Source organism: Xenia sp. Carnegie-2017, unplaced genomic scaffold (assembly GCF_021976095.1).
Source record: "Xenia sp. Carnegie-2017 unplaced genomic scaffold, XeniaSp_v1 HiC_scaffold_6, whole genome shotgun sequence".
Taxonomy (NCBI): domain Eukaryota; kingdom Metazoa; phylum Cnidaria; class Anthozoa; order Malacalcyonacea; family Xeniidae; genus Xenia; species Xenia sp. Carnegie-2017.
Window position 1 is genome coordinate 12,223,208 of NW_025813526.1, and position 14,381 is coordinate 12,237,588.

General features: G+C 34.7%; 1 protein-coding gene and 1 long non-coding RNA gene across 5 annotated transcripts in view; both read left to right on the plus strand.

Moving 5' to 3' along the window:
* The window catches only part of LOC124458416, a 56,320-nt gene extending 44,187 nt beyond the window's left edge, over positions 1-12,133 (plus strand). The window contains exons 1-4 of one of the 2 annotated variants that reach the window (XM_047008433.1): positions 10,282-10,381; positions 10,561-10,769; positions 11,338-11,497; positions 11,758-12,133. In XM_047008433.1, the coding sequence (XP_046864389.1) occupies positions 10,336-10,381; positions 10,561-10,769; positions 11,338-11,497; positions 11,758-11,825 (483 nt within the window). In that variant the 5' untranslated portion in view covers positions 10,282-10,335 and the 3' untranslated portion in view covers positions 11,826-12,133. Of the gene's footprint in view, positions 1-10,281; positions 10,382-10,560; positions 10,770-11,337; positions 11,498-11,757 lie in introns of those variants that run through there. The other variant, XR_006953161.1, reaches the window with a different exon arrangement.
* LOC124458420 lies at positions 4,209-9,824 on the plus strand. 3 transcript variants are annotated; one of them, XR_006953171.1, is made up of 7 exons: positions 4,209-4,395; positions 7,394-7,626; positions 7,849-8,162; positions 8,415-8,564; positions 9,125-9,211; positions 9,396-9,437; positions 9,538-9,701. It is a non-coding gene; the product is annotated as an uncharacterized LOC124458420 (long non-coding RNA). The 3 variants fall into 3 exon arrangements; XR_006953172.1 differs by lacking the exon at positions 9,125-9,211 and adding an exon at positions 9,786-9,824 and having other exon boundaries at positions 4,216-4,395; positions 9,538-9,633; XR_006953170.1 differs by lacking the exon at positions 9,125-9,211 and having other exon boundaries at positions 4,214-4,395; positions 9,538-9,698.
* Positions 12,134-14,381: the final 2,248 nt, after the last annotated feature.

Sequence of the window (14,381 nt, forward strand, 5' to 3'; positions counted from 1 at the left end):
TGAATAACTTTTTCTAAAGAGGCTTAAAATCTTAGTCACTTTTTAAATGATTAGTATGAACTCCAAAGCACGTGACTACCAAAAAACTTGAATAATGTCTTTGTTACAACACTTTCGTAAATATGTACTCATTTTTATAGTTGCTGCAAATAGCTAGTATGTCTGTTGTTTCTTAAAAAACCAACAAACAACTTAATATGCGAAATAATGATTTTTATGATAAGCAGTTTTTGTTAGCACTTAGCACTGCCAACCTCAAAAATGTCAATTATATTTCGTTTGGTCTAATAATGCATGAAACTTGAAACAAGTCAAGCAACGTGTTTCTTTTTAGTCATGTTAGTTGACAATAACACTAGTTAAATTTCGCCAGTTCGTGAAAAAATAAAAATTAAGATCAATGCATAGGTTTCCTAAAGAAAAAGAGACTCTAAAAAGCCATAAAAAAGTAAATTTTGTTCGACGACTTTTTAATCATTCGTAGATGTCTTTGCTCGGCATCAGCGTGTTTTATTGAGTTTTGTTTTCATCTATGTAAATATTTGTTTGGCAAAGAAGCTCGAAACGAAAAAAAGGAATATTTAATTCGTACTGTTAAATAGGTTGGAATAGATCTTAACAAAAACGGGAAGTTGACTAAGCTGAAGGAAAAATGGTCGGACACAAATTTGCAAGTAGTTTTATGAGACATGCTCTGTCGTCCACGTAACGCCACCAAATACTTATTTAACCTCCTTTCCGCATTTTTTCTGCATTCCAATAAGTAACGCTTGCCATTTGATTCGCCATGCCTCTCGTTTTGGTAGGCGACAGGTCTTTTGATGTAAAGCTTTGTCGGTGTAAAAATTTGCATCTCCATGTCATCCATGACATACAGTAGTGGCCGTCACCGAGCTCATCCGAAGTAAGGTTTCCTCCGTCTATTACATTGTACATCGCCGATTTTACCACCCCAATGAGGCGCTTGGATCGATCTCAACACCAGGGTGTGCAACTCAGATTGAGCTTCCACTATATTTCTTACCCTTACACGAACACATGCAAATTTCGTCCGTTCTCACCTGCCCTAGCAATTTTTGGCTTTGATAAATGTTCCTCCACTGTCCGAGTAAATCACTTGTGGCCGCCCTATTCTTCCTAAATAACGTATAAGTCAACGAAGGAAGGGACCGGTTTCCAGGGTTTGCAAAGCTTCCAGATAATCGGCTATTCACGGGTCAGGAGCAAACAACGCCAGATAATATAGAAAAGTCATAAATAAGTTAGAAACAATGCATTGATGCACTTATTGATTGTAACCCTGACTTGTAGATCTCCATTTTCTAAATAATCTAACACCTTATTATACTTTGCAGTTGTGGTCTGTTGCAAATACTTGATTTTACTCCTTGTTTTATATTTATCTGCTGCTAATTTTAGGCTCCACTTCTGCAGACATAAAAGATTAAACCCAGGATGTTGTGTCACACAACTAATGCTTTCAAGTGGTATGCCATCAGCTTCTAAATCTTGTATCAATTCTTTCTTCCTCATTGCCTCTTCAAGGCCTTCTAACTCACAACAACATAAAGCTGTCTTTGTTTGCTAAAGCTGTCTAATATCTTTAAAGTGGTTCTATGACGAAAACATAACGTTAAAAAATCATCGATTTTAGCATTCAATAGTTTAAACACATATCAATTATTGCTTTCTGTAAAATGTAAGCAAAATAATTATATAACGAGGGAGTTATGAACATTTGAAATGTCTAATTTTCATGTCCGCCATTAAAATCGGCCATTTTGAATATTTGCAATCAGCAAAGGTCTGTGACGTCATAGTCTTAACACGGCAAGAAGCGCACATTGGAAAGTATACAAAGTAATACATAAATAGAGCAAAAAAATGTCAAATTCATCGAGATCTAGCTGGCTCTCTGAGTCTTCGATCGAGACCAACGTATCGATTTCTTCATCGGAATTTGTGACGGCAAATTCGAACGAATCTAATTCAGAAATTTTGCCATTTGTCGATAATATTGAACCGCTTGCTTCGCCCGATAAAATTGCTAAGTACGAAGCACAAAGCTACAGTCGCAGAAGAACGGCGGGTTGAAGACATGCTGCAAGATCGTTTTGATGCCCGTGTTGATGTTACTTCATGGTAAGATGTCATTCTTAGTGTGTTATTTTGATCTGAATCGTCTGCCGTTAGCTATGATAACTTTATGGAAACATACAATTTGGGCAATATTGAAGGTGTGAATGTGGCCATTGTTAGTTGGATCTTGTTGTCAACCCTCAAGAGTGCCGATGCTGCATGGAAATAGAGCAATGCCGTGGTAAAATGTATCAGTTCGAAATCGATGAAAGGAAATGCATTTTGGATCACCCTGGCTTTAACGAAGTTTGCCTGAACGAATTTGTTCTTCAAGCAGCTTCGTTAGGTTTAAAGACCAAAGGTCATCGCATGATACAGACACTTCATTTTGTATTTCCTTTAAAACCTTAGTATAAATGTATATTATATATTGAAAGTTTGCCTGGATGTATTATTGGTTCTCTCAAATTGTGAAAATTTATCATCTGCAATATGTGTAAGTATATAATAATTGCAACTTGTGCTAACTTCGCTCTCTTGACGTTGTTGGTGTTTGTGATTTCTTCCAAATAGTAGGTACGGCACCAGGTTTGAGCCGTCTAGTCATACCACCCAAATGGAATAAACGCTCAAAACAATCATCCGAGAAGTGATTCGAACAAATCATAAATCGAATTTTGCGCGAACTCGGATTAGAGAAATTTAACCCAAATTCTTCTCAAAGACTCGCCGTTTGGGCTTTTATGTAATGAAATGCCTGTACTTCTATCAGACTTATTACTGCAATCTTGCACGACAAAGCGTGTTGAAGGCATGTTAAAAAAATTGAGTTATACAACCTTTTAAATCTCTATTTGTATATAGTGTTATATTGTAAACAGCCGCGAGTTAAGACTATGACGTCACAAGCACCTTCCTTCTTGAAAATTCAAATATGGCGCATTTTAATGGCGGCTCTTAAAGTTCAAGTTTTATGGCTACGTAACTCGAGCAGCATGAAATACATTGCGCTAAAATTTCGCCAGAAGAGATTTTTTTACATACACTATCAATCTATGAAAAAAAAACGAGAGGCAAAATTTTCGTCATAGTACCACTTTAAAGTGGATACAACATTTAAAACTCTAATGATCTCCTAAACTGTAAAACTCTTTATTTCACATCACTGTTTACATTCTAATTTGAATTCTTTGAAGTTTTTATGGCATTCAAATTAGGGAATGTAAATTATTCTTTTTCTAAATTTATTTTTTACTTCATTGTAATATATTCTCCAAAAATGGTCAAATGTGCTTTCATTTAGCAATGCTATCAGTTTATTTAACTATAAAATAGTTTTGATAAAACAGAAAAAGGTTGATACCTCAAAAACGAAAAAGAACATGATTTAAAATCACGTAAATTAGGAAATGACCTTTCACCGTATACTTTCTAAAGTATGACCTTGACCGTTTGCTAAGCGTGATATCTTGCCCTACAAAACTTACCATTTAAACTTATAAAGTGATCAGAAGTTTTCAACCATTTACCTTTAGTAAACAATATTAAAGAACATATAAAACGATGAAATAAGGATATGAGCATTTCGCCACAATCACAATCACCAATGCAATTATGTGAATGAAGTTATGACATCATTTTATTCCACACTTTATTGAGGTTGCCAAGTCACAATATATGCATGGTATGTCAATATTGTTAGCTCTGCGGTTATTTTGCTTTGTTCGCTTGCCTTGTTCTACAATGGAGTGTGTTGCTCACGAACTCACTTCTCTTCTTGAATGTCCTACTTGCTGTAGTATTTAAAATGCATTTTAAATGCCTTGTATTCTTTATTAGCGCTAGAATAACCAAACGTTAAATCAATAATATCACGTTGGAAATATTAGAGCAGAATCAATTCAGTCTCGTCACATGATGTTTTTGAATATTTCTTATCATAATATTAATTGTGAAACGGAACTAGATCTTACAGCGCTGACTGATACCAAATCAATATACAACTTTCACATCTTCTACTCGTCGTTTTATCAATATGTAACTATTAAACAGTTATTGTAAATCTTGCCCTTCAACATCTGGATATAAGTTAACTTCATACAAACCCTAACATTAATATAAATGACACGCAGAATTTAATTATTTCCGCAATTGATCAACGTGTCAAACGTTTCAGCACAATCAGCTTATATTAGAATGGCAATAACCGACCACGCGCTGTTTAGAACTTTGGCTAAAACGCTGTTGGGTTTCTTGAGTTGATATGTTAAAGCAATATTTGAAAGCCCAAATCAAACCAATGGATTTGTTCGTAAAGTAAGTTGAATTTGAAATATGTACATACTTGCCCTCATCCGATGCAATTTGAATGGGCATCTTGTAGAAGGTTCATGTACATAATATATCAAAATCAGGCATCGCGCTATGGTATATATTGAACCTGGAGGCGAAGACAGGAATTTAGTGAATTTACTATATTTCTGCTTGCCATATCTTTGCGCCCAATTTAAACATTTTATGCAATAATGTATACATATATTGCTTTAAATTCCTTCATATGATTTGCTATTAATGAATACACAATAACCAGCATGTTTTTTATTTTTACGTGGATCTAAATACAAACTATATAATACATAAATTGTTATCAAATCAGGTGCATATTATGAGCATTGCATGACATTTTAGTTTTTTTTGTATACCGGTATGTATTGTTTATGAAATGCATTGAATGGACATTTAAATTGATGCCCATAACTTTATCAAGCTAGTACTGGTTGGCAATGCAGTGAATTCATATGGCTCTGGTACATTTTTCTTTATTCATTAATTTGGTAGATTGGTCAACATAACCAAATGGCTTTTTTGACATATGACTGTCAAATGTCAATCATCGGTTGTGAGACTTTTTCTTTGATGATTTGTAACATTTCATCATGTTTTATTCCCTTATCCAAATAAAATGGCTTTTTTTGAAGAAGTCCGAGACATGACCTTTTTGTGCGCATATTGTACAATAGTTATTTCATAACATTCTGTATCCTTTTTATTGTTAGAAGAAGGAACTATCTATCAGATTTGCATTAATTTGTATTTCAGCTTGGTCCATCAGAGTAGTTCAAATCATTTTCTTACATTGCAATGGTCGCTATATACAAATGCTGAAACTGAAATTATGTTCCATGTTTGAGTGTGACAAATGTTCGGATTAGTGGATAAAACGAATGGAATTTCCATAGCAGAACTTAATCGAGGCAAGCAGACTACCACTGCTAAGGTTAATTTGCAGATAGGGGCCAATAAATCTACACCTCAAGTTTTAGTTCTGCTATGTAAATAGCAATTCATTGTCATTATATATTTCCTTAGTAATCTATTGTTTTTCAAGTGAGTGAGCACATACAAACTTACACTGCAGGGCTAAATAATAAGGCTAGCTTTTCGACTGAATCTAAATCTTTAAAATTCAGACATTCTAAGCAAAAATTTGAATTTCCAGATTTGCTTGACATTTTCAAAAAAGTAACATTGTGAAAAAAAGGAAATTTAGTCACCAAAAGGAGTTTTATCCAGTGACATAGCCAAGGAGATAATTGGGTTGGGGATCACTTTTCAGGTTTCCATCATTAATTCTAATAAACAATTTTGAGATTTTTAAAATTGTGAATATATAAAAATGGGAGTATATATAGCAGGTGTATAACGAATCCAATTTCAAACTGCTATATTAATAGTTGCATTATGTAACACAGGCATGAACAACTCAAGTAGTAAATATTAAATAAACAGCAACTTTCATATCTATTTCGATAACATAGAGTCGAAGACTTGTTGGCTTTCGACACATCAAACTATATAAATATTTACAGTAGGTGTTAACTCTATGTAAAAACAATAGGCTTCTTAATAAATGAATAATGATGATAATGAAAATATTTACTTAGCATTAACAAATTTACTACTTGGCTCAGTCAAGACAACCTGGCTAATACGCCATCGGAGTCCCCCCACCACCCCCAAAAACTTTAAAGATTGACAAGTTGAGCAAATTTTTAACTTTAGCCTGGCGAAAATACGACAGAACCTTCTTTGTGAGTTGCGCAAAATATTTTTTGCTTCCCCTGAATTGATAGCTCCCGTACGCTTATTGGAGTTTCCTATTGCTTTTCAACCGACGCAAATACTAGCTGATGTTTTATGAAAGTTTGCATTACTGTTATACATTATTATATAGAACCTGACTGTCGATCTGAATTATAGAATCAGATTGACCATTGCCTCTATGCATTCGTTCCATGTTACGGATGCATTTTAAATTGTACTGATTGCTATTTTACGAATGATATTTAATTTGAATATGCAGCACCTTTATGAAAATAGTCGCCTTTAAGGTTGCGTTTTTTCTATCCGAAAGTCTTTATTTAAAAATAGATCGTTTTCACTCATTCCTTATTCCTTAGGGATCTACATGATAGTGGAGGAAGCAGCCATATTGGTGGTATCAAACCAGTGGCGCAGACTGCGGATTAATAATTACGCGGCCTGCAGGCTCAGACAAAGTTGTTGCACATTTACTTGAATATCCGTTCTTCCACTAAATTCAATCTCTTGATGACATTTACGTTCCTTGCTCTCCTTTACATTTGCATTTCCCAGCTTGTTGTTGTAGATCATAGTATCAGCTATAAGGGATAAATTCAAAGTTGAAACTGGAAAACCCACTAATTCACGAGTTCTGATTATCCGTGAATAGATTCAACAGTAGATCATACAGTCCTTAACAGCATGAATGGTCTAAATTAAAAACATTAAACTAGTCCGGAATGGCAATAACTGAAAACTAATTATGTTTAGATACAACGTTTCTCTTGAAAGCCTGGGCCTGTAGACTTCAGCCTACTTTAGCGTACTTAGTAATCGACCACTGTATCAAACATTGAACGTCATTATTCTTCAAGGTGGTTTTAAATTGGTGGCTATGACGTCGTGCGAAAACTATCTATGCCTTTTGATTATTATCTGACAAAACCATTATCGTTTTTTGTATTTTTAATTCCAAAAATTATTCATTTTTTTCTGTTTACATTAAAAAATATGATATTTTAAAAGAATAATCAACTCATCGCCTTGTAAAAGTATTCTGTTGTTTGAACTATATTTACACGGAAGAACAGTACAATGATGTGTTTGAAGATTGTTCATTTAAATATGCCTTCTAAATCATCGGACAAGCTATGTACACCATTGAATTGTACGATATTTCAATCATCATTCCAAGAATAGCGATAACAGTATTTACATATGTTTTTGTTAGGGATGCAAGTGTCAATTATGTGATAATCCTGGACTCCACCATTGTTCTGAATGTAAAATCTTCATGTGTGAAGATTGTAAGACTTTGCATAACAAATTTCCTGGACAGAACCAGCATACTGTGCTATCCATTGACGAACTCGACACTCCTGAAGGTCAGGCAAAAATTAAGAGGATAGGTTATTGTCAAAAGCATCCTGGGAAAGTTTGAGGTTTTACTGTGAAACATGCAAGGTAGATCGTTGTTTGTTTGCTTTTGTACTGTTTAACCTAGAAAGAGCATTTTATAGATAAATTCCCTCCTGTGATCTCAGTCTCTTTCTTTAACCTTCTGTAGAAAGTTCTCTGCTTTCAGCGAATGAACTTTAGGGATGCATTTCTTGGGGGATATTTCAGGAATATATATAACTTTATGTGTACTAGTCTTTTACTCTATTATCTGTATATATCTTGTAGGAATTGTGTTGCAATGATTGCCTGCTACTTTATCACATGTAACAGAATCACTCCTGTATATCAGTGCAGGAGGTTGCCGCAACTCAGCTCGATAAACTCATTTCGATTACTGCCAAAATGGAGGGAAATTTAACTGAAGGAAAGAAAGCTCTCGATTGCGTTGCAGCAAGATAACATCTTAAAGGTTGTCTCAGACAAACTAGAGAAAAAGGCTGTTGAACTGTGTGAAGAGGTTTATTTGAAGCACGATAAGCTGCTTCAGGAGCTTATAAAACAACAAGAACAAATTCAACAATATGTCGATAATGTGTAAGGTATGCACAACATTTGTTGTTTCTGTTGCTACACTTTACATAATATTCAAATGAAGCATACGTACTGTACGTTATATATTGCAGTACACCTAACCTAATTTATTAAGTTATACACGTATAAAAACATTGGTAAAAGAATATTTTTCAATAAGATATAAAATGTAGATAATTGGCTTTCTCCACTGAAGCCTCTAAAGTGCTATAAACGATTTAATGCTCTGTTTTCTGAATTTAAACCTTTCTTTTACTTAGACAACTGTAAAAGTGCCCAAAAGTTCGCTAGAACAGCCATTGCCACTTCAAACATTGAATCAGATGATGAGTCAATCAACGACAAGCCACGAAAACGTCCTCGTCTCAAAAGGAGTATGGAAGAATTTCCAGATTACACTAACATAGAAAGTAGGTTATATGGTATTCTAGATATTTCTCTCCGATCACAACAACTTACGTACACAGTAACACAGAAAATTGTTTTATTTCTACTGTTTTAACTACTTACGTGCGTATATGGCTGTAATCAATAGAGGGTCTTGTGTGCGAAACACAATAAGTTTTTTGAATTTGGCTATGTCTTCTTCCTTAAGATGGGAAAAGAAAGGATTAAGACTAAATGTATTGCCGTAGTTTCTTAAATGTTACATCTTTGGTGTTAATTTATTATTAAAGCAGAAACAAAACAACATATATTTAATAATTTAAGTTTCATAATGAGCGTTGTCCTAAACCATGCGGTATAGAGCAGAACAGAAGATAACAATTAGCATACAATAAGAAGTGCTTACCAGATCATGTGACTAGTTCTATGATCAGATATCTTATACTTAGTTTAATACACATATAATGTATCGTCATTCCTAACATTTGGCAAGCATTAAATTAACCATATTTTAGTATTTTTAGTATAGCTTGAGTACTCAATAAACATTGTTTTGCGATGATCGGGTATTTTTTCTCATCAGACGATGATGACAGTGATGAACCCGTAATTCAACAAAGAGCCCCTCAGTTACCTCCTGCTCCACGTTACGCATCTTTTAGTGCGAACAGTAAGCATTTATTGCAATCTTCTGAAAGTAATATGATAACAGCCGTCAATGAAATCTTATCAACAAACTCTAGAAAGAAGTACTGTAGTTGAAATGCAATAGGCCATTGCTTTATTCAAAGGAGTGCAGTTTTTCACATATTGCTACGTTGCATTTAAATCTAATAAGAGATTTTGCTTTTTAGATTTTCCGGTGTACCGCGAGCTGATCTCCCTTGCAGAAAAAGGTATGAGCGCAATTATAATCCTTGTACAAGTGGACAATTTTTTGACAGAAACATGCATGTAGAAAATTTCTCTTTTCATCCTTATATAATGTTGATCTAGATTTATATGACGGTGAACTAGCACCAGAAATCCTAAACACAAAGGATCATGCAATAACTTCCACATCTACTAGTAAGACACCATCTCAGCGTAGTGGTAAGTTTTCTGTCATCAGAACTGACTAATCAACAACTTTCATCTAATATGTCGACTGAATTTTTGAAATAATTTTGATTTATTCTTTTTAAATAACTTTAACGTTCGTATTAGATATTTACTGTTTTTCTACGTACATCGTTGCATTATAGGGCTTATGTATGTTCTACAGGTGCTGTAGGCGTTCGTCCTTTAAAATGTTGTTGTAATTAGTTGAAAAAATGTTAGTTACAGTTAAAATTGCAGTTGCGTTCACCACGATTTAATCAAAATACATTCGTTCAAATCTAATTCTCAGCGTTTGCTATCAAACTACCAAATGAAACTTCTCGAGGTTTTTTATTTTAGTCATCTTTCTGTTTCTGACTTTTGAAACTTATAGTGCCTTAATTTAAATGACGTTCGTGCGTGCAATAAAGATATATGTTAAACCCAGTACGTGTCTTCTGTAGATAAGGGCAACGTCTCTTCAAGGAATTCCTACAACTGGCACAACAAGAGAAAGACATTCTCAACGAAGCAGGTGTCTTTAGGCAAGCTTTTCTTACAATTCATTATTGCATGTCTTGTTGTTACGTTTTCATTTACGTTCATTTCGTGTCGTTTGAAATGTTGTTTTTCTTTCACAACTAACTGCAACACGTGATTGCTTTTGCAGATGCGCATGACCTTTCATCGCACGAAACGCCTTCGACAAGTTTTATGTACATAACACCTGCAGGAAGACGTTCTCAACCAAAGAATAATGGTACCTTTTTCTGCATATATATTTTTTGAATAGCGTTGTTATTTTGTGCGTATTCAATTAGCAATTTGATGAGTTTTATTTTAATTTTATTGTTAGTACATGTTGTAAGGTTTTATATTTTTAAGATATTACGTAGGTTATACATAAGTTATTCTATTATTTTCTTATCTGTCTTGTAGGCTTCCAAAGATCAGTTCTCACCAAACTGGAAACATTAATTGATAAGCAAGAAGAAGCGTTGTCAATATTGCGTGCTCTGTTAAGCGCTACGAAAGGTGTAGACGAGCACGAAATTTTGGAAGATGTTCTACCTAATCCCTTAGATTCGGTTGAAGAACTTGAGGACCTATTCTCTAGTCTTGATGAAGAAAAGTCCAGAAGAAAGTTGGTAAGTTTTGGAAAGTTAACCACCCATACGTATTTAGTAATATTTATTATCACCGCCTATTTTTTATGCATGACTCTTTCAAGTGTTACGTAAAAAATGTGACTAAGGAGGGCATAGCCCTTCCCCTTTATCTGTTTGGAAAGGTGAAAACGATAGTTTCATTTGCAATTACGTAACATAATATTGACTTTTCTTCTACCATTTGTGTTTGAAGCTTGTAAACATGCACGTTTGTCAAAGTCTGAAACGTAATTTTATCTACGATTTTCATGACGTTTGGGGGTCAGATTATCTGATTAAGCTATATGAATCCAGCATCGTGTTTTTCGTAAGAGCATTGTCGTGTTCTGGTCGATTTACATACGTTACGATCCTTCAAACGGCTCTTAGGAGTGTGTCGTTTCATTTGCGCTAAAAAATTTAAACGAAGAAACTGGTCTTTCTAAAAGCTCTCACCATTCACTTTGGATGGTTTTGTTTTGCAATTCGAGATCAAAACGGTTATATATATATATATATGTCTATATTGAACTTTTCCATATAATTTATCTTTTACTCTCTTTACTAGCTGCAGTTTTTGGTAGCACTGTGCGCAAACACCTTTGCAAACAGTGTTAGAAGAATTATGACAAAGCTGGGAACAAATAATCTATGGTCCCAATATAGTTTAAAAGGCACGAAGTCAAAGCGAACATTTCAACACCTTGCCCTCTGCAAAGTTATAACAAGTAAGCACAATTAGACGATAATGATTGCTGCAGCAGTACCATGTTTTGTCTCTTTTTTGTCGTTCGTGAATTGGAAAAACAGCCATTTATGTTGCTCCTTATCGTAAGGAATATTGTATCAAGTTTTAAAAGCTAATACATTAAACTGTTCTGCATATATCACTATAATGAATTGTTGTTTATCATTCAGCTTACGATTTAGTGTTTTAACTATGCAATATATTTAAAGTATGTCTTTTCTGTTTCGTTTCACTTTTTAGAAGCGTGCGTCAAAGCCATAAATGATGCAGCGAGGTCAACGTTGAAGAGCAAATTGCCGAATTTTTAAAATATGCTCCAGGCAAGCAAGGTGGTTCCAGATTTAGGGTAACATGTCATTATCATCATAGATTGCTGGGTGTAAAGTATATAGATGCCATTTTTACTTTGTTTGATTTTCTAAACTTAGACAGGGAGAACTCAACTTATTTTACTCCGTAATCTCATAGTTAACATATTTGTATTTTCTTGTCTGTGTAAGTTGAGAAAAATACACAATAAAATTATTGGCATGTGCACTTATAAAGAAAGTGAGCATGTGTCTTTCATTGTCCTTCAATTATAAGTAAAGCAAAATAAAATGGATACATACATATACATAATGCGCATCATTTAAAATAGTAGCGAGAAACTTGCTGAGCGGAAATCGGATTCGTGTAATAAAATTAGCCCAACATAAAGTTTTGATTAGAGCCATAGAAAAATTGTAAAATTGAATTTATTGTAACGTTTCGTCTTTACTCCAGATATCTTCAGAAAAATAATAAATAGAATGTTAAGACAAGATATTATATTTACAAAAAAGTGTTAAATTACTACTAAAGGAGGCGGTGTCAAGTGGATTATATGATAAGGAAGTTAGGAAGTAATATAAAGAAATTAAAAGAGGTTAAGTGGAATGGAGTTTCCTTGCACGTTAAGTGAAGGCTTGTATTTATTGATTAGAAAGCTCTCATGAATGGAGAGTTCATAAGAATCGTTAGAAGAGGAGATTATTTTAAAGTCGTCTAAGTTGGGGGTGTGTCCAGTTGCGTTAATGTGAGCAAAGATGCTTGATAACGCAGGATGGTAAAACTTGTTGCCTGTAAGGGGCGATATTCAGTGTCTGAAGATCTGGTGTGTAGATGACGTGTGGTTTGACCCACATACGAGGCGTTGCAGCTTCGAGACTTGAATAAATAGACTACACCAGATCTCAGAGGTTTGGGAATTTTGTCCTTAAAGGGGAAGAAAGAAGAGATAACGTTGGGAAGTGCGGAAAACAAATTTGATAGATATATGTGGGAAGGCTGCAGCACAAAGGCTATTGATTTGTATGCCGGTGAAAGGAAGACAAAAAGAGATGGGCATTTTGTGAGCAGTCATAACAGGTGGTTTGGGGGAAAGGTGTTGTTAAGGAAGTGACGTGTGATTTGGTCAATTATACGTGAAGGAAAACCGTTTTTGATGAGTGACTTTCTGGTAAATTCGAGTTGTGTATGAAAATTTTCGTAAGTAGAACAAAGGTTGAAGATGCGGTGAAGTTAGCAGGAGACTAGTGAAAGTTTGTTAGTATGTGGGATGAATTTGTGGAAGTTAGTGAAGAGGCCAGTGAAAGTAGGTTTGCGGTAGACGGAAGTTGTGAATTTTCCATTAGTGCGAGAGATGTCAATGTCAAGAAATGATAGTTTTCTGTTTTCTGTTTGACTTCAGCTGTAAATGTGATGTTAGGGTGCTGTCGGTTTAGATAGTCAAGAAAGAAAGGGACGTGATCGGAGGAATGAAAAAGTAAAAAACAGTCGTCACCGTAGCGTCGGTTGAACCATCCCACCGAAAAAGTTAAGCATTTGCACCTTCATAACACCCTTTGAAAAACTCTACAACCGTCTTATACGAGAACCTGTTTATGAATCATCGGGATTTTTTCAGACTCGATCAAATGCAAATTAAAAGACATTGCCCACTCAGGTTTCCGAAGTTACAGCCCACCACCTTTCCTATACTCACAAGAAGACTTAATAATTTAAAAAACGACAGAACTATCCTCATCACTAAACCTGACAAAGGAAATGGTATTGCAATACTTAACAAAGACGACTATGTAAAGAAAATAGACTCACTCTTATCTGACACTACAAAGTTTCAACCTCTTTATGGAGATCCAGTAAAAGTCACTTTACAGCGACAAAATCAAGTGAAGTCTTTATTAAAAAAGTTAAAAGATGCTAAATCTATCGGCCAAGAAACTTACAAAGAACTTTACCATACTGATTCACGAATAGGTATATTGTATGGTCTTCCTAAAATATATAAATGTACCATCCCTCTCAGACCCATTCTTTCCTCCATTAATCACTATTCGTATAAACTAGCAAAGTTTTATCCCACTCCTAAACCCTCACTATAACCTCATCATCAAAGATTCTTTCTCCTTTGTTGAAGAAATCCTAAATTGCGATATCAACTCCAGTAATGTTGTCCTTTCTAGTTTTGATGTCGTATCCCTATTTACTAATATACCTGTTGACGGAACCATCCGCATAATGTCCAATAGCATTTTTAACAACCACCAGTACTCAACGGATTCACTGCAACAGAATTTGAAAACTACTCTCTATCTGTTAAGAACTGTCACTTTAGCTTTAACGGAAAATGTACCAGCAAATTGTTGGTTTGGCTATGGGCAGTCCATTGGGCCCTCTCTTTGTTGATATATTCATGTCCTTTCACCAACAATCCTGGCTTAATAAATGTCCATCTTCATTCAAACCACTTCCGTCTACCGCAAACCTAGTTTCACTTGCCTCTTCACTAACTTCCACAGCTTCATCCCACATACTAACAAACTTTCACTAGTCTCCTGCTT